Raw genomic sequence first — 22,781 nt, 5'->3', positions numbered from 1 at the left:
CTGCAGCCCCACGGTGTGATCCTGGAGACCCAGGATTGAGTCCCATGTCGGGCTCCCTGCATGGAGCCTGCTTCTTCCTCTGCCTGTGTCTCTGCCTCTCTCTCTCCTTCTGTATCTCTCATGAGTAAATAAAATAAAATCTTAAAAAAAACAAACTCACAAATACAGGGCAGCCCGGGTGGCTTAGTGGTTTAGCACCACCTTCAGCCCAGGGTGTGGTCCTGGGGTCCTGGGATCAAGTCCACGCATGGAGCCTGCTTCTCCCTCTGCCTGTGTCTCTGCCTCTCTCTCTCTGTCTCTCATTAATAAGTAAATAAATAATCTTTAAAAAAAACCACTCACAAATACAGAAGCGTCTGCTTTTGGCTAAGGGCGTGATCCCAAGGTGCCTGGCATGGAGTCCTGCATCGGGTCATGTGTGTACATATATACATACATGTACAGATGACTGGAGGGATAACTGTGTGTCTTAGCTTGGGCTGCTATAACACCACAGCCTGGATGGTTCGTACAATAGATATCTCCCACAGATCTGGAGACAGGGAAGTCTGAGGCCCAAGTGCTGCTCAATTCAATTTTCTCCCTTGTAGACAACCTCCTTCTTGCTAGCTCCTCGCATGACAGAGGGTGAGCAGGTGTCTCTCTGAAGGACACTAATCCTATTGGATCAAGGCTCTACCCTCATGACCTCATTTAGCCTTCAGTACCTCTATAAAGGAAGGCTCTATCTCCCAATACAGTCAATTTGGGTGTTGGGGCTTCAACATAGGAACATTCAGACTCTAACACCTTATAATAGCAATTATCCCTCTGAGACCGGGTTACAGGAGATTTCAATCTCTTCTTATGCTTATCCATATTTTATAAATCGTCTCTGAATGGTATATGTACTTTTGTAATGAGAAACACTTTGGTATTTTTTTATTTTTTTAAGATTTTATTTATTTATTTATTTATTTATTTATTTATTTATTTGAGAGCGAGCGAGAGAGAGCATGAGTGGGAGGGAAGGGAGAGCCATGGGGGTCAATCCCCAGGATCATGACCTGAGCCAAAAGGCAAATGTTTAACCAACTGAGCCACCCAGGCACCCCAATTTAGTTTTTTTTAAAAACATCTGTAAAAGAGGATCCCTGGGTGGCTCAGCCGTTTAGCACCTGCCTTTGGCCCAGGGTGCGATCCTGGAGTCCCAGGATCGAGTCCCGCGTCGGGCTCCCGGCATGGAGCCTGCTTCTCCCTCCTCCTGTGTCTCTGCCTCTCTCTCTCTTTCTCTCTCTCTACGTCTATCATAAATAAATAAATAAATCTTAAAAAAAAAACATCTGAAAAAAAATCTGATTATCAGGAGTTGCTACTCTAAGCTGATGGCTCAGATAGGTTTCCTGTCTTCCTGTTCTCAAGGAGCTAGCAGCAAAGGTGGAAGCAACTCATGTATCCAGTGAAGATGAACAGATATCATGGAAAATAATACAATGGCATATTTATTCAGTCACAAAATGAATGAAATCCTGAAATATGCTGCAACATGGGTGAACTGCCACGAATGGAGGACATTATATGTGAGATAAGCCAAATACAAAAGGACAAATACTGTGTGATTCTACTTGTATGAAGTACCTGGAATAGTTAAATCCAGGGAGACAGAAAGTAGGATGGTGGCGTGGGTGGTGGAGGAAGGGGGAAATGGGGATTTAGCATTTAATGGAGCAGAGTTTCAGTTTGGGAGGATGAGAAAGTTTGAGGAGATGGATGGTGGTGGTGAGTATACAACGATGTGGATGTACTTAATGCCACCATACACTTAAAAAATGGTTATAATGGCTAAATTTTATGTCATGTATACTTTGACAAAAAGAATCTATATAGGAAGCTCACTGAATAAGCATAACCATACAACTTGAAATATGCAATGATACCTAATCTGTTTTATGTCTTTGGTAAATCTTAATGCATTCGAATGACAAAATATCTTTTTTTTCCTATGGTGGAAAAAAAGGTTAAAATACACATTTTGTTATATATATTTTATCACAATAAAAAAAGTTTAAAAAAAAAAAGAAAATGAAGTACTGATATATGTGACCAAAAAAACTAGGCTGAAACTCAGACTCCAGCTGCTGTTGGTCCCTCTCAAGTCCTTGCAAAGAGGGTGGTGGGCAATGGAAGAGGCATCCTCCAGCATCCCATTGGTGACCCGTGCCAATTAGTATCACCAGGCCAGCCCTCAGTAACCGCATGGCCTAAGAAAGCTCAAAGAGGTCACACACTGCAGTGCAATGCAGTCCAACAAATTGCACAAGGGCTGGGGAGCAAGAGCTGCCTGCTGGAGGGGTGGACGGGAAAATGCACTCTTGGCAGAAATGCACAGACGAGGGAAACCTGGGGTTTGCATGGGCGATGTTCAGGGCAGCTGGAGTGTGAGGGGGGAGGGGGCTGGAGAGAAGGGACGCGACAGACTTGGGCTTGCTAAGGAAGGTAAAAACCAAAGCCACCGTTTATTGCCTGTTTGCTATTTGTTGCTCTCCATAACCCTGCGAGTCAAGTTGCTGGCCCCATTTCACAGATGAGAGGATGGAGTGACGGTTGCACAACTCCCTCCATTTCAGAGCTGCTCCTGCACTACTCTTGCGGTGGGTGCCAGGCAGTCAAGATGCCTCCACCTTTATCTCAGTAACCCACCAGGATCCACCAGCCAGCCTACAGGCCTCCTAGGAAAAACTGACCAATAGGAGTTGAAGAAATTAGGGTCCTTTCCTACACACCAGAGTCTTAACCACATTGAGCCCTTGGGGGAGGTCCCAAAGGGCTGCTGCATTTCTTAATTCCAGGGAGCGCTATTCATATTGTCAGCTGGGAACCTCCCAGAGTTGTACAGTGCACAGCGTGGGCAGCTGCACCAGGCAGCTCTGGAACTATGGATGTGCTTCTTCCCTTCAGGAAGAAGATGCTGAGCTTCTGAAAAGTCAGACCCACGGAGGCATGTCCGAGAGTGAAGCTGACTGAGTAGTCTAGGCTTTCCAGTGTTAAAAATCTGGGGTTATAAGATCCAATATCCAACATCCTGCTGGGCACTCTTCAATGTAGATTCCTCAGGAGAACTCCTTGTTCCTCAGCCCTTGCTGTTTGGCTTGACCTTGGATGCCCCCTGTCACCACAGACACCCTTGGATCACTGGGACTTTTGTGTTCTCTGGAACCTTGGGGCTCATCAAAGGTGCCCCAGTGCTGCCTCAGGACTGAGGTGGGCTGGGGAAGGAAGGCTCTGCTCTTGCAAGGTTTCTATTTTGAATTACGAACAATTTCATCCAAAGGGATTTCCTAGCTTTATGTTTTAAATGCAGTTTGAACCTTTCTGTTCTAGAGGAACTTACCCTGGATTCCACCCAACCCTGCCTGACAACTGATGGCCTGGCAGCAGGGCACAAGGTTGGGAATCTGCAGGAGTCAGATTTCAGTGGGAGGGAAAGGTGTGTGGGTGAGGGCAGGCTGGAAAAGGTGTAGATTCTAGAGCCTAAGGGGCTGCCTGCAACCAGAAGAAATCTCCCTGCACTCAACCCTGATCCTGGCCACCAGGCTCTCACCTGCACAGGTGTAACTGCCCCGAAGCTGGTCTCCCAGCATCCTCTTCCCCTTATAACTCACTTGCCACACAGAATCCTGGGGGAACCCTTTCAAAACCTCAACAGCATCAAGTCTAACTCTTCACTGTGGCCTCCCAGCCCCTCGACATTGGCCTCTGCCTCCCCTCTGACCTAATCTCATGCCATGCTCCCTTTCAGGTCACGGAAGACCCTCCCCCAGCTGCTTCTTTCTCTTTCCTAACTACACTCCCCACACAGCCTATTCCTGCCCTTTAATTCCCTAGCACATCGTGACCTGGTTTCTTTCATTCATAGCACTCACCCAAATCTAGAATCTAGAATTAACAAGCAGTGTGTTTATAAACATTGTCTGCCTCCATCTCCAGATGACAGGTTCCAGTGTACAGGGACCCCTTCGGCTGGTTCACCACTGTTTTCCAGCACCTGGAACAGCGTTCGGGGCCAACACTCCACCAATCTTTGTTGAATGAATGAATCTAGGACGAGTTGAGGGAGTTGGCCACAAAGAGATAAAAGGCACATCCAGGGGCCTAGATACAGTTGCATTGGGTGGGTGACACATCCTCTTTGGAAGGCTGGTGACCCTGCTCCCTGGAATGAAGGGAGTGATCTCTCTCTGAGGCAGTGCCAACTCCCACGACCCAGGCCAGCCCATCCCCAGTGGTGATGGAGGCCCGGATTCCTCCTGGCACTGGGTCTCACTGACCTGCATGCCCATCACCACATCCGCGACGTCAGGACTCACCAGTGAGGAACCATCAGGGGAGCTGGTGCATGCTGCTTGGGAGGCATGAGAACAACAACTTTCATCTGGGGAATGTCTACATGGGGTGGCATATTCCTTAAGAACCCAAGCTGCTCCAGAGTGAAGCTCCAAGGCTCAAGGCCTGACACCACCACTTTGTAGCTATGTTACCTTGGGCTAGAAATGGGGATGACACCGGTACCCATCTTATAGAGTCTCTGAGAGGATTAAAGCATCTAAGAGAATTCTAGTAATGAAGTGTTAGCCAATCTACATAGATTACCGCACTAAGTCTATTATTACCAAGCATTATGCACATACGGAGCATTTATATGGGTTGGGAACAGTGTTAAGCATTTTGATACCTCGTTTAATCCTCATAATGAGGGGTTCATAATTATCCCCATTTTGCAGATCAATAGACCGAGGTTCAGAGAGCTGAACTGACTTATCTGAGGTCATCCAACCACCAAAAGGCAGAGTCACACCACAAACCTAGATCTGCCTGCCTTCCAAGTTCTTTTCAACACATTGTCTCTAAAAGGCTGAGAAGTTTCCCAGGTTAGACTGCTTGTTGCATTTACCACTCCCCCACCTCCCAAACTCCACCCCCCACCTTCCTGGCAGGGCACTCCCAGCCCCCTCCCTTCCCTTGGCTAGGAGCTGGCTGGCTGGAATTCATGTCTCCCTGCATTTCAGGAAGCCACGCTCATTTTGCTTTCATTGCACAGGATTGGAAACTGTGACAAATTGCAGGGAGGGCATCCCTGGCGGGGGTGGGGCGTTGGATTTAAAGCATTTAAAAATTTTTTTCATTTATTTATTCCTGAGAGACACACACAGAGAGAGAGGCAGAGACACAGGCAGAGGGAGATGCAGGCTCCATGCAGGGAGCCCAATGGGGGACTCGATCCTGGGACTCCAGGACCAGGACCTGGGCTGAAGGCGGCACTAAACTGCTGAGCCACCCGGACTGCCCTGGGGCGTCGAATTTATCAACCGCTTCCTTCTGCTCCCCGGATGTGCCAGCGCCTGCCCCAGCCTGGGATCTGACATCATCAAGCCTTTAGAAAAATTCTCCCGCCCCAGGTCGGAGCTGAGGCACCTGGAGGCCCGCTCGCTGCTCCTGCCGCGCCACCTCGAGGACACTGGGGTCACTACACCACCAGGCAAGCCTCGCTGCCGGTGAGAAGCGAACAATTCAGACAGCTCGGCAAGGGCAGCGGATAAAGTGCAACCTTCCTCCTCCACCCGGGGGTGCCCTTCGTAGTCTGCTCCCTGACGCTCCAGCTCCCTTCCCCGAGCACCACGCTCGCTCACATCACTACACCTTTGCATGCTCCAGTCCCACTGCCGGGCCTGCCCTCTCCTGGCTTGCCTTTACCAAGCAAACTGCTCATCTTTCAATTCTGAGCACAAATACAGCATCTTCCATGAAGTCTTCTTCGACTTCTCAAGTCATACCGAGACACTCTTCCTATGTTCCCATCGAATGTTATATCTTTGAAAAACATTCTTAAAAAGCATTTGAAGAACAAAAACAAAAAAATATTTTGGTGTCTTGCCTCTATGTTAGTGATCTGCTGTATAAAGGCAGAGATCATGAGTTTAAATCTTTGCCTGGGCTTAGGGGCTGCGCCTGGTTGAGCTCCAAATGTATTTTGTTTGCCCTACTGTGTCTTAGGAAAATATGAATACATTGTCAATATTTAAAATTGGAAGTTTCATATGAAAATCTAGATGTCCAGCTTTCCTTAAAAAATAGGAAGACATGGCATGCTGGACCTGCATTTCTCCAAAGCAACAAACACCTGGGCCAGATAGTGACGGCCCCCTTCAGACAGACAAGTACCCTCCAGGCTGCTGTGGTCTCCACCAGTCACCTACTGTGTGCACATAACCTTGGTCCTTGGAGGATGTTAGGTTTGCAAGGAGGTGCTCAACGAACATGCTCACCAAATGCACGGATGGATGGATGGACAGATGGGTGGATGGATGGAAAAATGGAAGAGAAAGATGAAATCAAGAGGTAGAGAGTGCAGGAAACAGTCTGGGTGGTAGGTAAGGTGCAGTTACAAGACATGCTTGTATTCCTTTGGATTCCCCACCCCAATACAGAACCAGCACGAAATGGCACAGCTGCTCTAAGGACAAACATATTCTGCTTGACTGGCCTTCAGAAAAAGAATGCATTATGGGAGGGAGTCAGAAGACTTCAAGGTTACGAGGCAAAGTCAGGAAAGGAGTATGGAAGTATAAATCCTTACACAAACATGAACTGTTTTTATTATAACATCACACCCAGGACTGGACTAGTGGTCAGAGCTTCCTTTTGGGATAGAACAATTCTTCATTATGCAGGGATATCCTTCATGTTCCAGGACATTTAGCATCTCTGATCCCTGCCTATTTAATGCTGCTGTGCTCCTTCCCCTCTCCCATTGCAGACTGAATGCTTGTGTCTTCTATAAACTCATATTTTGAAGCCCTAACCTCCAATGTGATAGCATTTGGCGGTGAGGCCTTTGAGAGGTAATTCAGTTTAGATGAGGGTGGGCCCCATGATGGGATTACTGTCCTTACAAGAAGAAAAGAGACCAGAGCTCGCTTTGTAAGTGTGTGTGTTGTGCAGACACAGTGAGAAGGTGACCATCTGTAGGCCAGGGATAGGGTCCTCATCAGGAACTGAGTGGGCTCACACCTTGATCTTGGCCTTTTCATCCTCCAGAACTGTGAGGAATAAATGTCTGTTGTTTAAGTCACCTAGCCCACATTCTGTTACAGCAGCCTGAACTAAGATACCCTCCAAGTCATGACAACCAAAAATGCCTCCACAAATTTCTAAATGACTCCCTATTGAGAACCACTGGTGTAGAACCAGGATGACCCTGGAGCTTCCATTCTTAGGCCTCATTCATGGAAGACATTGCCAAATGACCACAGAACTCTTCTCTTCAGAGGCATGATGTGGCCTCAGACTCCTTCTCCAAGCAGAACTTCCTGGAGCCTCCACTCACCAGCTCGCACTCAGCAGCCATTTTGGAACAAAGCAATCCAGAGGCCCCATCAACATCTTCAGATGTTTAATCTTCAGAAAGCCTTAAACAGCCTAATTTTTGTGCCTCTTCTTTTCGATCCAGTGGTAGCCTTACTGGTACTAAAATAACTGTGCGCCTCCACATATAGTCTCCTAGAAGCCAACACCTGGTTACCCCACCATCCAATATGGTCCCTGGGCACGAATCATTAGCTTTAATCCACTTCTAATCCACTGCCTCCTGCTCTAACCTCTCATCTCCCCCGGACCACAGTTCACATTCCCTCTTTCAGTCATAATCTCTCTTTAGTGATCTCATCAAGTTTTGTGACTTCAAATGCTAGATACATGCTAATGGGTCTGAATCTTAGATTTCTAGCCCAGATGTTCTTCTTTAATCCTAGCTTGGTATAACCTAAGTATAAGGTATAACCTATTCAACTTCTCCACCTGCATGATTAGGAGACCCCTCAAACCCAACACATCCAAAACCTGAGCTCCAGCGTCTCCTGTCGCAGCCTGATTGACACAACAATCTTCCCCCATTCTGTCCTTTCAGGTCCTCAAGCAAAAAGTCTTGGAGTCACCTTGATGCTTCAGATTCTCTTGTACCCCTCCTCTCAAGCTATCTCTAGAGTCCGTCACTTCCCCAACCTGCACTGCTGCCACCCTGGTCCAAGCCACCATCATATCTTGCCTGAACTTTTGAAAAGCCTCCTGGCTGGTCTCTGCTCTTGGTCTCTGCTCCTGCCCTCAGCCCTGACAACCCATGCTCAGCACAGCAGCCAGAGCCATTCTGATACATTCCCCACCTTGTGGCTCCCGTTCCAGTCCATCCTCCAACTTTCCCCCTCACTCCAGCCCTGGCCACCTCATCACTTCTTGACCCTGCCACTTAGGGTCCTGGGCTTGGAATGAACCCGGTATCTGCCTGGCTAGTTCCTTCATTTCTTTGAAAGGTTTGTTCTTTTTCTTTTTTTTTTTTAATATTTAATTTATTTATTCATGAGAGACACAGAGAGAGAGGCAGAGACACAGGCAGAGGGAGAAGCAGGCTCCATGCAGGGAGCCCAACATAGGACTTGATCCCGGGACTCCAGGATCACGCCCTGGGCCAAAGGCAGGTGCTAAACCGCTGAGCCGCCCAGGCTTCCCGAAGGGTTTGTTCAAAGAGAGCTCTCCTGACTGCCCTGATGACCATCCTTCCCAACCCCCCTCACTGTGCTCTCTTGTTTTCCATAATGCTTGTCACCTTCTAAATCATTGCCTGAGGGGATCCCTGGGTGGCGCAGCGGTTTGGCACCTGCCTTTGGCCCAGGGCACGATCCTGGAGACCCGGGATCGGGTCCCACGTCGGGCTCCCGGTGCGTGGAGCCTGCTTCTCCCTCTGCCTGTGTCTCTGCCTCTCTCTCTCTCTGTGACTATCATAAATAAATAAATTAAAAAAAAAAAAGACTAGGGATTTAAAAAAAATAAAAAATAAAAAATAAATCATTGCCTGATTTATTTATTATATGTATTGCCTAACACCCCATATTAGAATATAGGCCTCATGACCACAGGGATGTTTCTTTTGCTCACTGCTGTGTCCTTGGCACCTAGAACAGTTCCTGGCACATAGCTGCCCCTCAATAAATATTTGATGAATAAACAACTTGATAAGTTATGCTATTTCAGGTAACTAAACCCAGAGATCTCACTCCAGGTATAGACTCTCAAGACCTCTCTCCTCATGGGTTCAACTTGACCTTGAAAATGTTCCCTAGATAGTAATGGGGCAACAGTGACTGGTCAGCCACCCCAGTGAAGGAGCCATACCTCTGATTCAGAGTCCATTCAGTCTTACTATGTGGTCCCTAGAATTTGGAAGCAACATAATGAATGAGGCTTCCTTCTTTCCCCTGCCCCAGGGCTTCTCCCATGAAAGCAGAGAGGGGAACACGTGCTGAACAGGACCTCTGGGATGGAGAAGCCCAGGACTTCTTTTACCTTTCCATCGATGGCCTTTTTGGAGAGGACGTGGCTGAAGACTTGGAGTCCACAGAATCTCTCCTGAAAGAAGAGAAACTGGAGATGAGACTCTTGTAAACTAGCACCAGTACTGATGCTAAAGAGCTCAGAGGCTGGAGAGAAAGCTTCTGGGAGTCAGGCATGCTGGGCTGAGGATGATGGAGCCCACCTGGACCACAGCTGCAGGTGGGTGATGCTCCAGGTAGCATGGGCTAGTCACCTGCACATACCCTCCATCAAATGAAGCAATCAAGGGAAGGAAGCCTAATACATACCATATACATTACATGAGCTATGCCATGTATTACTAATTTTTAAAAAAGATTTTATTTATTTATTCATGAGAGAGAGAGAGAGACCGAGACATAGGCAGAGGGAGAAGCAGGCTCCCTCCAAGGAGCCCAATGCAAAACTGATCCTGAACCCCAGGATCACGCCCTAAGCTGAAGGCAGATGCTCAGCTGCTCAGCCACCTAGGTGTCCCACTAATTTTCTTTTATTGTAAAGATTTTTTTTATTTTTAAGTAACCTCTATACCCAAACTGGGGTTTGAACTTGAAACCCCCAGGTCAAGAGTCACATGCTCTACTGACTGAGCCAGCCAGGCACCCCGCCTTCTTTACTTTGTATTACTAATTATTTTATCTAATGTTCAGCAGGCTCCCCCACTCCTTGCTCTCAGGCAGGCCTTTGCTAGCGGGAGTCCACAGAGATTGGCATTCCTGGGACTGCCTATTCTCACGAGGAGCCAAGGAGCTGGAGATCAGTTTTAGCCTCCCCTGACAGGCACCTTACTTAGGAGAAGCAGAGAGAAGAACATAGGCCTTGGAGATACTAGAGCCGTGATAAAATGGCAAGTGAAATAGGGCACAAAATTAGATGTATACGGTTTCTAAAGTCACACAAGAAAACCAACACCCAGGAGGGAAAAAAAGATGCAAAGAAAATAAAACCGTGAAGCCTGGCCGGTTTAGCGGCTATAGCATACAACTCTTGATCTCAGGTTGTAAGTTGGAGCCCCACATTGGGTGTAGAGATTGCTTAAAAAAATAAAATAAAAATCTTAAAAAGAGAGAAGAAAAAGAAAGAAAGAAAGAAGGAAGGAAGGAAAGAAAGAAAGAAAGAAGAAAGAAAGAAAGAAAGAAAGAAAGAAAGAAAGAAAGAAAGAGAAAGAAAGAAGAAAGAAAGAAAGAAGAAAGAAAGAAAGAAAGAAAGAAAGAAAGAAAGAAAGAAAGAAAGAAAGAAAAGAAAAGAAAAGAAAAGAAAAGAAAGAAAGGAAGGACACCCATGGTTATATTAGGGTATGGGATCAGAGGTGAAAATTTGTTTTTATTCTCCAAAATGCATGTAGCTACATTCTCTTTATGATAAATTTAATCTGTCTGTAAATTGTTTTTTTTTTTAGATTTTATTTATTTATTCATGAGAGACACAGAGAGAGAGGCAGAGACATAGACAGAGGGAGAAGCAGGCTCCCCATGGGGAACCCAATATGGGACTCAATCCCAGGACCCCAGGATCACGACCTGAACCAAAGCCAGATGCTCAACCATTGAGCCACCAGGTAGCCAATCAGTCTGTAAATTGTAACCATCACTCCCCATTTCATTCACTCAAGCTATCTTGTTTTTCTTTCTTTCTTTCTTTCTTTCTTTCTTTCTTTCTTTCTTTCTTTCTTTCTTTCTTCCTTCCTTCCTTCCTTCCTTCCTTCCTTCCTTCCTTCCTTCCTTCCCTCCCTCCCTCCCTTCTTCCTTCCTTCCTTCCTTCCTTCCTTCCTTCCTTCCTTCCTTCCTTCCTTCCTTCCTTTCTTTCTTTTTTTTTTTTTTTTAAAGTAATCTTTACACCCAACGTGGGACTGGACTCATGACCCTGAGATCAAGAGTTGCATGTTCCAGGGGATGAGCCAGCTAACTGCTGCCCCCCTCCCCCGCCCAGGCTTCCTTGTAAGCCGGGTGCAGCACCTCCTCCAACATACTACATCACTGCCTTACCGATCATGTGTTTTGTCTGACCAGCTCCCATTGTAAATTCTGCAAGCACAGAGCTCGGCGGTGGGGCTTGTTCACCAGGCGGACACTGTTCCTGCAGAGCCCACATCCCCTTGGGCACTCTCTCCCCCAGTGCACTGGGACCCATGGGCTCCACGCTACGAGCTCCCCTGGCCTGTGCCCCAGGGAGTCCTCCGTGCCAGCCTGTGCCAGCGGCCTGGTGGACTGGAAGGGCCCTGGAGCTAATGACCCTGGGAGCGGCCTTCAACCCACACACAGGAATTGGTGGATAAATACCACAGTGTCCTCAGCCCTCCTGGGGGTGAGGTGTGTCCTCCACTGTCACCCAGAGTCCCCCAGCAGGACTGAAGCCTGGCTGCCCAGCAGCAGCAGCCCACTAACACACCCTGGGCTGGCTCCCTTCGCTTCCCATCTTACTCCCTCACTCCTCTCTCTGCATTTCTTGAAATCGCTTCCCAGGTAAACCCCTTGCACTTGAATCTGTGTCTCAGGGTCTGCTTCTGCAGAATCCAATCTAATATATTCACTGGCTTATTCCAAGCAAATACAAGAATGCCTTGCACAAAGTAGGTGCCATTTAAATATTTGTTGCCGGGCAGCCCCGGTGGTGCAGTGGTTTAGCGCTGCCTGCAGCCAGGGCGTGATCCTGGAGACCCTGGATCGAGTCCCACGTCAGGCTCTCTGCATGGAGCCTGCTTCTCCCTCTGCCTGTGTCTCTGCCTCTCTGTGTCTCTATGAATAAATAAATAAAATCTTAAAAAAATATATTTGTTGCCAAACGCTGCAGAACCCAACAATACAGAAATATAAAAACTAAAAAAGTGGGTAAACGAAGCTCCCCAGTGGCAACCGTTGTTTGAGGTCATTCCTTCCAGTTCCTTTCCCTCGGGCATACAAGCATATATAGCAGGTATTCTAGAAAGGGAGATAGTGGCATGAGTTGCAATCCCGGTCCTGCCCCCGGGGCAGGTCTTCTCTGAGTATGGGTTCCCTTCCCTGTCAAATGGGAAGAAAGTCACCTGGGGGTGGCTGGGAAGAAGACATTCCTGTCCCTCCAGCGGTTTTGAGAACATAGAAGTTTTTCCACTCTGTGGAAAACTAGTCCTAGCTAGGCACCTGATTTCTGGTTTTCTGGATTGTGCAATGTTCCCGCACGGGTTTCCAGCGGGAAACATTTCCAATGTTTCCCTCCAGGTGGCGTGGGAGACAGTGGGTGAGGCAGCTTCAGGGGCTGGCCCTGATTATCCCATGGACCAGACTCCTTTGGCTCCAGACCTTCACCCCAGCTTCAACACAGAAGGGAGGCAGCAAAGAGGGAGAGGGGAAGAGAGAGGGCATTCTTCACATGCTCCTCCAATCCCTCACTGGATCCTGGGGCTTCCCCTGCAGGATTCCTCCTCGAATGCCCCATGGGGATGGACAGGTGCAGGCCAGAGTGGGAAGCTGGAATTCTTTCTTTTCTTTTTTTTTTAAAGATTTTATTTATTTGAGAGAGAGAGAGAGAGAGAGAGAGAGTGCATGAGCGGTGGGAGGGGCAGAGGGAGATCGAGAAAGTGATTCTCCACTAAGCAGGGACCCCGATCATAATCTGAGCTGAAGGCAGATGCTCAACCGACTGAGCCACTCAGGTGCCCCAGGAAGCTGGAATTCTTGCAATGGAAGAAAGAAGGGAAAACATAAGCCTCAACCCCTGAGACTCATCATTTTCTGGCCCTTCTTCATTGCTTCCCTTTTTAGAGCAAACTAGAAAGATTCTGCAGTTATTGCAAATGATCATTATGAAAAGGATTTAGGAACAAGAAAAAAAATGCTTAGAATACAACAGGAAGATCAACAGGGACATAATTGTACCCTCTGCCTATAGGAATAGAAAAATTATGTATATGAGTAGATCAGGACTGGCAGAGAAGAGCACATCCAAAAGCTATTTCATTGTTGGAAGTGGCACACTGTGGACAAATGTTTTTTCATTTTTATTTTTTTAAGATTTTAAGTAATCTCTACACCCAACGTGGGGCTTGAACTCAAAACCCCGAGACCAAGAGTCACATGCTCCACCAACTGAACCAGGCAGGTGGCCCTCGTTTTTATTTTAAATGTCACTAATATGGTTAGTATTTATATAATAAATAATGGTAGTAGTTCACCGGGGGCACCTGGGTGGCTCAGTGGTTGAGCATCTCCCTTTGGCTCAGGTTGTGATCCGGGGGTTCTGGGACCGAGTCCCACATCGGGCTCCCTGCAGGGAGCCTGCTTCTCCCTGTCCTTGTCTCTGCTTCTCTCTCTGTGTCTCTCATGAATAAATAAATAAAATCTTTTTTTTTTAAAGAAAAGTTCACCGATATAGTTGAAATCAGACCCCTGCCAACTTAATTTTCCCTACAAGGTGGAGAGACAACCTCCTCACTCCCTTCTTAGCCTCAGTGAGAGCTTCATTTCACAGAGAAAAGTAAACTAGCATTAACAGTATAATGTCCCAGGAGAACGGTCAAGATGTTAAATGTAGGGGCACCTGGGTGGCTCAGGCAGTTAAGGATCCAACTCTTGATTTCGGCTCAGGTCATGGTCTCAGGGTCATGAAATTGAGCCCTTGGTCGGGCTCCTTGCTGGGTGCGGAGCCTGTTTAAGATTCTCTCTCCCCCCTACCCATCAGGCCTGTCTTAAAAAAAAAAAAAAAAAGACGAGAAAGGTACACATCAAAATATTAACAGTGGTTATTTCTGTTATTTTCTTTTGTGTTTGAGTTTCTTTCTTTTTTTTTTAAGATTTTATTTATTTATTTATTCATGAGAGACACAGAGAGAGAGAGGCAGAGATACAGGCAGAGGGAGAAGCAGGCTCCATGCATGGAGCCCCATGTGGGACTCGATCCGGGACTCCAGGATCACACCCTGGGCCAAAGGCAGGCGCCAAACTGCTGAGCCATCCAGGGATCACCTGTGTTTGAGTTTCTAAACTTTTTACAGTAAACATGCTTTACTGTTGATATAAATATATGCATGCAAAAAGCTATAAAATAATATAGAGAGTCTAGTTCCATCTTATGGACACAATAAGTATTTTATGGGTAGTGTGATGCATGCAAAAAAGTCTGGAAAGATATATATAATTATAAATGATCATTATAAATGATAAATATATATTTAGTATGTATGTATATATATATTTAGAGAGTATGAGTGTTGGGGGGGGACACAGTGGGGAGGAGCAGAGGGAGAGGGAGAGAAAGAATCTCAAGCAGACTCTGCGCTGAGTGAGCATAGAGCCTGACTCCAGGCTCCATCTCAAAACCCTGAGATCATGCTTTGAGCCAAAACCGAGTTGTATGCTCAACCAACTGAGCCACCCAGGCACCCATAAACGATATATATATATATAATTCATTTATTTATTTTTTGATATATATATATTTAAACATGGGATACTTCTTTTTTTTTTTTTTAATTTTTATTTATTTATGATAGTCACACAGAGAGAGAGAGAGAGAGAGAGAGGCAGAGACACAGGCAGAGGGAGGAGCAGGCTCCATGCACCGGGAGCCCGATGTGGGATTCGATCCCGGGTCTCCAGGATCGCGCCCTGGGCCAAAGACAGGCGCTAAACCGCTGCGCCACCTAGGGATCCCAACATGGGATACTTCTACATTATTATATATGCTTGTCTCTGGACAATGGATTTTAAATTTTATTTGTATTTTTAAAACTTTCTTTTTAAAAATATTTTATTTATTCATGAGAAACACAAAGAGAGAGGCAGAGACATAGGCAGAGGAAGAAACAGGCTCCCTGTGGGGAGCCCCATACAGGACTTGATCCTGAACCCCACGATCACACTCAACCAAAGGCAGATGCTCAACCACTGAGCCACTCAGGCATTCCTATTTTTAAAACTTTCTAGGGGTGGGGGGGGGGTAGCCCCCGTGGCCCAGCAGTTTAGCGCCACCTTCAGCCCAGGGCGTGATCCTGGAGACCTGGGATCGAGTCCCACATCAGGCTTCCTGCATGGAGCCTGCTTCTCCCTCTGCCTGTGTCTCTGCCTCTCTCTCTATCTATTTCTCGAATAAATAAATAAAATCTTAAAAAAAAAAAAAAAACTTTCTACAGGGACACCTGGGTGGCTCAGCCGTTGAGCGTCTGCCTTCGACTCAGGGATTGATCCCAGAGTCCAGGATGGAGTCCTGTATTGGGCTCCCTCAGAGGAGCCTGCTTCTCCCTCTGCCTCTCTCTCTGTGTCTCTCATGAATAAATAAATAAAATCTTAAAAAAAAAAACCTTCCTATAATGAGCAAGTAATTACCTGTATAATAAAATAAATATAATACAAAATAGTTAAATTAAAACAATAAATATAATTAGGATATATTACAAATAAAACATTTTATTTTTAAGAGGAAAAAAAACTGAGAAAATGATGCCCGTTTTTCAGGCCACAATACTGAGTCTCAGAGGTTAAGGTTGTGAACAAGTGACCAAGTTCAGTCCAGAACTTGGCTTTCTTCTCTCTAATTGTCTCATCTCCCATACGTGTCATCCTTATAGGCCTTTAAAAAAAATCCCTTTAATTATTCTTTAGTGGGATTCAGAGATGGAGCAAAAGGAAATGTATGTGTTCAGGCTGTTGCCTTTACCCAGATGCCTATACTCCCTATTCTAAAGGCTAGGTAGTCCCATATCCCATTTGGTATCCTCTCCCAATGGTCCACCCTCTAGTCTTTTCAATTTTATCTCATAAGACCCTCTCCATCCTGGTTCTTCATTGGTCAAGATGCTCAGACCTGCTCCAGATGTGGCCAAACCAGCCAGAGCATGAACACAGGGGAAGCACTAGTAGAGCTGGCCTAGTGATATTCAGGAAACATTAACTCCCTTCCAGCCAAACTTCTATCCCCTTTGCAAAATTAAAACATGCCATATGAAAAGTTAGATGTCAGGATTTCTCCAAGTAGAATAAAATTGCAAAGTGAGCACAATGAAAGGAACAGAACAACAACAAAAAGATTACAGAACCATTTGACAAGTATTCCATTTTAGGAAGACTATAAAATTGGTGATGACTGTAGAGAAAGTCAGCCAAAGAAAATAGAAAGAAAGACCATATACCAAAATATTGAGTGACTGTCTTTGGGTGGTGAGAATGTGGGTGATTTTTCTCCCTTTTTCTCTGTATTTTCCATTATTTCTACAACTGATTTTTATCGCTTTACTTGTTTATTTTTAAAATATTATTTGTTCTGATTTATTTTTTTTAAGATTTATTTATTTATTCATGAGAAACACAGACATAGGCAGAGGGAGAGGCAGGCTCTTTATAGAGAGCCTGATGCAGGACTCCATCCGGGACCCTAGGATCACACTGGGAGCCAAAGGCAGACACTCAACCACTGAGCCACCCAGGCAACCCTATCTGTTCTGATTTCAAAAGCAATGATCATTGTGAAAAGAAACCCAAAACTACAGATTTTAAAATTTTATCATAGAAGACAGAATATGAAGCTTTTCCTAATTATAATCACAGATATATTTTTCTTTAAAACAGTTTCATGGAACACCTGGATGGCTAAGTGGTTAGGCATCTGCCTTTGGCTCAGGGTGTGATCCTGGGGTCAGGGGATCAAGTTCCACATTGGGCTCCCTGCAAGAAGCCTGCTTCTCCCTCCTCCTGTGTCTCTGCCTCTCTCTCTCTCTCTCTCTCTCTATGTCTATCATAAATAAATAAATAAATCTTGAAAAAAAATTAGCACAGGGCAGCCCCAGTGACGCAGCGGTTTAGCGCCGCCTTCAGCCCGGGGTATGATCCTGGAGACCCGGGATTGAGTCCCATGTCAGGCTCCCTGCATGGAGCCCGCTTCTCCCTCTGCCTGTGTCTCTGCCTCTGTGTGTGTGTGTCTCTATGAATAAATAAATAAAATCTTTAAAAAAAGAACACTTAATAAAAAATAGCACATATTTATTGGAAAAAATAAGAGAGAAATTTGCAAAAAGAAGAAGGAAAAAAACTTCTCAGTCCTACCACTCAGATATAATCACTATCACCATCCTGGTATATATCCTTCTCATCTTTTTTCCTATACATATACATAAAACTCATTTAACTTTTTTTTTTTTTTTGTAAACCTTACACCCAACATGGGGCTTGAACTCACCACCCGAAGATCAAGAGTCACACGCTCTACTGACTGAGCCACCCAGGTGCCCTTCACTTACTTAATTTTTATAAAACTGGGATCATACTGTATATACTCTATCATACACACACAGCTTTTCTTAATACTTAGTGAACATTTTCTCACGTCTTTAGATTTTTTTCTACCTAGCACTGCCTCTCCACGGAGGCCCTATCGGCTTTTTTTTTTTCAAGATTTATTTATTTATTCATTCAGAGAGAGCGAGAGAGAGGCAGAGACATAGGCAGAGGGAGAAGCAGGCTCCACACAGGGCGCCGGCGTGGGACTCGATCCCGGGTCTCTAGGATCATACCCCGGGCTCCAGGGGGCGCTAAACCACTGTGCCACCAGGGCTGCCCCCTATCGGCTCTTTAAACATAATAAGTGATTTTTCAATGCATAGGACTATTCTGTGCATGGAAGGATATTTAGGATCCTTGCCCCACAGCTATTTGCACAGACCAAAGTGGGAGTAGCGTGATGGAGATATATCTCCCTCCTGGGTAAGATCTTTCCTTCTACAGCATCATTCCCTAAAGCGTTTTCTGCAAAATATTTGTTGTATAGGATTATAATAAACATTCATTTAAAAAGAGTTCAGACGGGGATCCCTGGGTGGCACAGCGGTTTGGCGCCTGCCTTTGGCCCAGGGCACGATCCTGGAGATCCGGGATCGAATCCACGTCGGGCTCCCGGTGCATGGAGCCTGCTTCTCCCTCTGCCTGTGTCTCTGCCTCTCTCTCTCTCTCTCACTGTGTGCCTATCATAAATAAATAAAAATTTAAAAAAAATAAATAAAAAGAGTTCAGAGATTAAAAATGTTTCAGAAATGCCAGCAGAAAAATGTTACAAATACAACATTTAGTCTATGCTTTAATCTTGCTAATTCCTTTTTTGAACTCACAACTCTAAGATCAAGAGTTGCAAGCTCTTCCAACTGAGCCAGCGGGTGCCTCTAACCTGGTTAATTCCTTAAAATGAACTCTTTTTTTTAAAGATTTTTTAAAAATTTATTTCACAAAGAGAGAGAGAGAGACAGCGAGCAAGCGTGAGAGAGAGCACAAGCAGCGGGGGAGAGGTACAGGGAGAAGCAGATTCCCTGCTGAGCAGGGAGTCTGATGCGGAACTCGATCCCAGGACCCTGAGACCATGACCTGAGTTGATCAACTGAGCTATCCAGACCACCCTAAAATGAATTCTTTATAGTGACTATACTAGGTCAAAAAGTATGTTCATTAAAAATATTGACATATTGGGATGCCTGGGTGGCTCAGTGGTTGAGCATCTGCCTTCGGCTTTGGTGGTGATCCCAAGGTCCTGGGATCGAGTCCTGCACTGGGCTCCCCAGAGGGAGCCTGCTTCTCCCTTTGCCTATGTCTTTGTCTCTCTCTGTGTGTCTCTCATGAATAAATAAATAAAATCTTTTTAAAAAGTCGATATATCACAGATGACATTATCCATATAATACCTACTATTATCTGCCATCAAATACTATTCAGTATTATCTAATACTGCCTTCTTATCCATTAGGTGAACAATTGTCCTTGCAGACCCTTCCCACCCACTTGAGGAATTAAGTGCTCTAGTCACATAGGGAACAGGTAAGATTGATTTATACATCAATGAAGGCTTTTATCTACTATCATGGATATAAGGCTTTTGGGTCTATCTGAAGTCATGCAGTTTGGGAGACCCTGGCTAGGTGGCCAAGGGGGGATGGGCACAGAGTTAAGACAAACAACTATTCTATTCTTCTCAGCAGAGGTCTGGGGGTCTGACAAAGATGGGATCCCACTCGGCCACATAATAGCTGTGTGTTCTTGGGAAAGTCCCTGCTCCCCAACCTTCGGCTTCCTCCTCACTAAATGGAAATGTTGAATAGAGAGCCAACAAAACACTTTACTTTTTTGTTAAGTTAGTTCCTAGCCCCATTTACCTGGAACCCTGACAAGGGTGCGATGTCAGCTGCGTTACCAGGCAACATTGCTTATGGCAAATGAGCCCTGATTGGTAAATTATGTCTAGACAGGAAGGGCTCTGAATGAAATATAAATAATTAGTGGAAAAACATAAATTTTGGGGGCTGCCCTGAGTACAGTGAATCCTGCTGGGATCCTGGCAGCTTCGACTTCTAAGTTAAGGGGATCCCCCCTCCACTGTGGCCTCATTACCTGCACCTGGGTGGGCCTGAGAGTAGCTCTGGAGGCTGTGTGGTCCCCGAGCAGATGAGAGATGCCTGGGCCTGCCCTGCTGGCACGCTGCGCCTCCTGCCCCGGCGTCCTTCCCGGTGAAGGCAGTCCGGGGATGGCCTATCTGGGTTTTATGGGTCTGTCTGATAAAGCCCAAGAAGACCCCAGAGGGAGCCCCACACATAGGAGATGAGAGCAGTCCCTCCTCCCAGGACATGAGGATTAATTCCAGTTATATAAACAGGGACGCTGGCAGAGGACATGACAAGTGTGGGCCCCCTTCTCTTCATCCCAGAAAAAAATACCTGTCTTTGGGCTCTTCGGCTCGTTTCTTCCTTGGTGGAGAAAGGCCTGTCTCTGGCTTCCAGTTGGAACAGTCGAGCCCTTTTTCCTTCTTTGCTTTGTCTCTCTCCTCTCCTTTTTCTCCCTTGGGGGGCCCGGGGGAGTCTGAAAATGAAAGCATGGCATTGTTCCCAAACTCAGCTCTGTCTCAACAGAACCAACCATGGCTTTGGGGAGGGAGAAGCAAAGGGCACAAAGTGACAGCTGCACACACCCCCCAACACACCTGCACACACACACAAACACATTTATATACAGATGCATACACAACATGTACATATGTGTGCAAATCCACGCTCACATAGGGGGAGAGAAAGACATCTGCCCACATACCATATTCATACAAATGTGTGTATATGGACATGTGCTACGCATATGAACACACGAGCACATGGAAATACATAGATAGGCACACGTACCCAAAAACTCACGTCTACAAATGGTGCACTGTGTAGACAAACACTGGCATTCCCCACTTAAGAGGCCATCTGTCATTTATCAAGTCATTCAACAAACACACACCGAGTGCCTGCTATATAAGCCAGACCCAGAATGGGAGAAAAACCCAGCCAAAGTTGGCCTTCCCCGCTCTTACCCAGCAGCCGCTTCCAGTTTTTGATGAGGACTTTGGCCAAAGACACCACCTCCTTGTCTGAGCAGTGCTTGCGGACCCCATTGACGGCGACTCCGATCCTGGTTGTCTGCAAAGTGAGAGGGTCAGGGGCTGGTTTTACAAGGGACACGCAGGACTGGCCGCCCTAATTGGCAAGGCCTGCCCTGGCCCAACACACCCTTTCCCCAGCCCCGGCCTCTCCAGAACCCCAGCCTCCCCTGAGCCCTGGCTGATGTAACAACCCCAGTCCCGTACCTAAGGCTCTGACCTGCCCGGTCCCAGCACTGGTGGACCACCCAGCGTGGGGGAGAAGCTGAGGCCGTGGTGGATTTGGCTGCTGCTGAGGACCCCTCCCCACTTCCACCTCCTGGTGTCTCTGAGTTCAAGTTTCAACTTAAGACACAGCTCTGGCTACTACAGCTTGGGTCTGTGCTGATTTTCTCAGGGCCAAGAACTTTGGGGAATGCTTGGGCAGTGTGGGCAACACAGGGAGGGTCTGAAAGTGGGCGACTTTTCCTTCTCCCTGGATCACCGGCCTCTTGGATCCCATAGGCCCAGGGCTGAGGTATTGGGGTATCAAGGAAAGCAAATCAATCCTTCTCACGGGCATTCCCAATCTAAGGGCCTCGGTCTCCACCCTCAGAGTGTTAGACCTCCTGTGCCCAGGCCCTCCCCTCAGAAACCTTAGACCCCACCTTTGGGGGTCTCCCCCACCCCAGGCCTTCCTCTTCCCCAACCCTCAGGCACAGCCCCCCGAGGGTCCCCACTCCTGCCCCACCTGGAGTAGCTGGATGGACATCTGACAGCTGTTCAGCTTCTTCAGCAGGCCAAGGGCCCCTTCCTGTGGGAGGCCACAAGGTGAGGACGGAGGCCATAGACTCTGTCCCAGGCCCCTTCCTACACTGTGTGGTGTTGGCAGGAAAGAGGGGTACAGGAGGTAAGGGGAGACTGCTCAGCTACGGGATACAGGTAGATAAGTGGTCGAAGGACAGGCAAGGGACAGAAAGAGGGAGAGAGAGAGGGGAAAGGTTCTGCCCCCAGACCAGCTCCCTAACTTCATCTCCCACCACCCAGCTGGCCTCACACCCCTCTGAGTCGGCACCCAGCTCTAACCACCCATCCTGACCCGGCCACAGTTCTGCTGTCCCTTCTACTGTCCCTTCTCCCCATCTCTTCTCTCTAAAATTAATTACTTCATGGTTTCTGGATATTGCTTTTGTGTCTGTGTCTGCTTCCCAACTGTGAGGATCGTGCCTTTTTTAAAAAAAATAGCTTTACTGAGATATAACTGACATGCAATAGACTGCACGTTTGAGGTTTGTATACACCCATGAAACCATCATCACAATCAAGGAAAGAACATAGTTGTCATCCCCAAAAGTTTCCTTGTGCCGCCTTGTAACCCCTCCCTCCCTGCACCCGAACCCCAGGCCCAGGCCACCCTATTCAGTTGTCATTGTAGATGCACTTGCGTTTTAAAGGATATAAAGATTTTATTTATCTCTTTGACAGAGGGAGAAGGAGGAGAAGCAGGCTCCAGGACCCTGAGATCACAACCTGAGCCAAAGGAAGACGCTTAACTAACTGAGCCACCCAGGTGTCCCTTAAAGGATTTTATTTAAACAGTACTGTGATGGCCTTTCTCATCTGGCTTCCTTCACTCTGCGTAATTGAGATTCATCTATGTTGATGAGTAGATCAATAATTCTATTTATTATTTTACTTACTTACTTATAATTCTTTTTATTACCGAGTTGTTTTCCATTATAGAGATATACTGCATTCACCTGTCAGTAGGGCTCTGGGGTAGTTTCCAGTTGGGCCTACCACAAATGAACCTGCTAGGAACATTTACGCACAAGTCCTTGTGCAGACACACACTTTCATTTCTTTTGAGTAAAGAGGGCTGTTTTACTCTCTGAAACCTCAGGGTTCAGCACACAGCTCAGTGCTCCCTGAGTGAGTGACTCAAGCAGAAAGCAGAGACGGGAAGGGAGAGTGGGAAGGGAAGAAAGGAACCTCAGATCTGCAAATCTGCTGGCTGCCAGGCCCTGAGCAATCCCTACCCCATT

At 46.6% G+C, this 22,781-nt stretch overlaps 1 protein-coding gene across 4 annotated transcripts in view; it reads right to left on the bottom strand.

Annotated features, from left to right (window-relative positions):
• TCEA3 (transcription elongation factor A3) overlaps nucleotides 1–22,781 on the bottom strand; it is a 43,138-nt gene that overhangs the window by 14,965 nt on the left and 5,392 nt on the right. For 3 of the 4 annotated variants that reach the window (XM_072827862.1, XM_072827859.1, XM_072827863.1), the window contains exons 2-5: nucleotides 21,488–21,550; nucleotides 20,692–20,797; nucleotides 20,060–20,201; nucleotides 9,373–9,435 (exon numbers count right to left, since the gene is read on the bottom strand). In XM_072827862.1, the coding sequence (XP_072683963.1) occupies nucleotides 9,373–9,435; nucleotides 20,060–20,201; nucleotides 20,692–20,797; nucleotides 21,488–21,508 (332 nt within the window). In that variant the 5' untranslated portion in view covers nucleotides 21,509–21,550. The remainder of the gene's footprint in view (nucleotides 1–9,372; nucleotides 9,436–20,059; nucleotides 20,202–20,691; nucleotides 20,798–21,487; nucleotides 21,551–22,781) is intronic. The other variant, XM_072827861.1, reaches the window with a different exon arrangement.

This window comes from Canis lupus, chromosome 5, assembly GCF_048164855.1.
Source record: "Canis lupus baileyi chromosome 5, mCanLup2.hap1, whole genome shotgun sequence".
Classification (NCBI taxonomy): Eukaryota; Metazoa; Chordata; class Mammalia; order Carnivora; family Canidae; genus Canis; species Canis lupus.
This window is presented reverse-complemented; position numbering and strand designations above follow the sequence as displayed.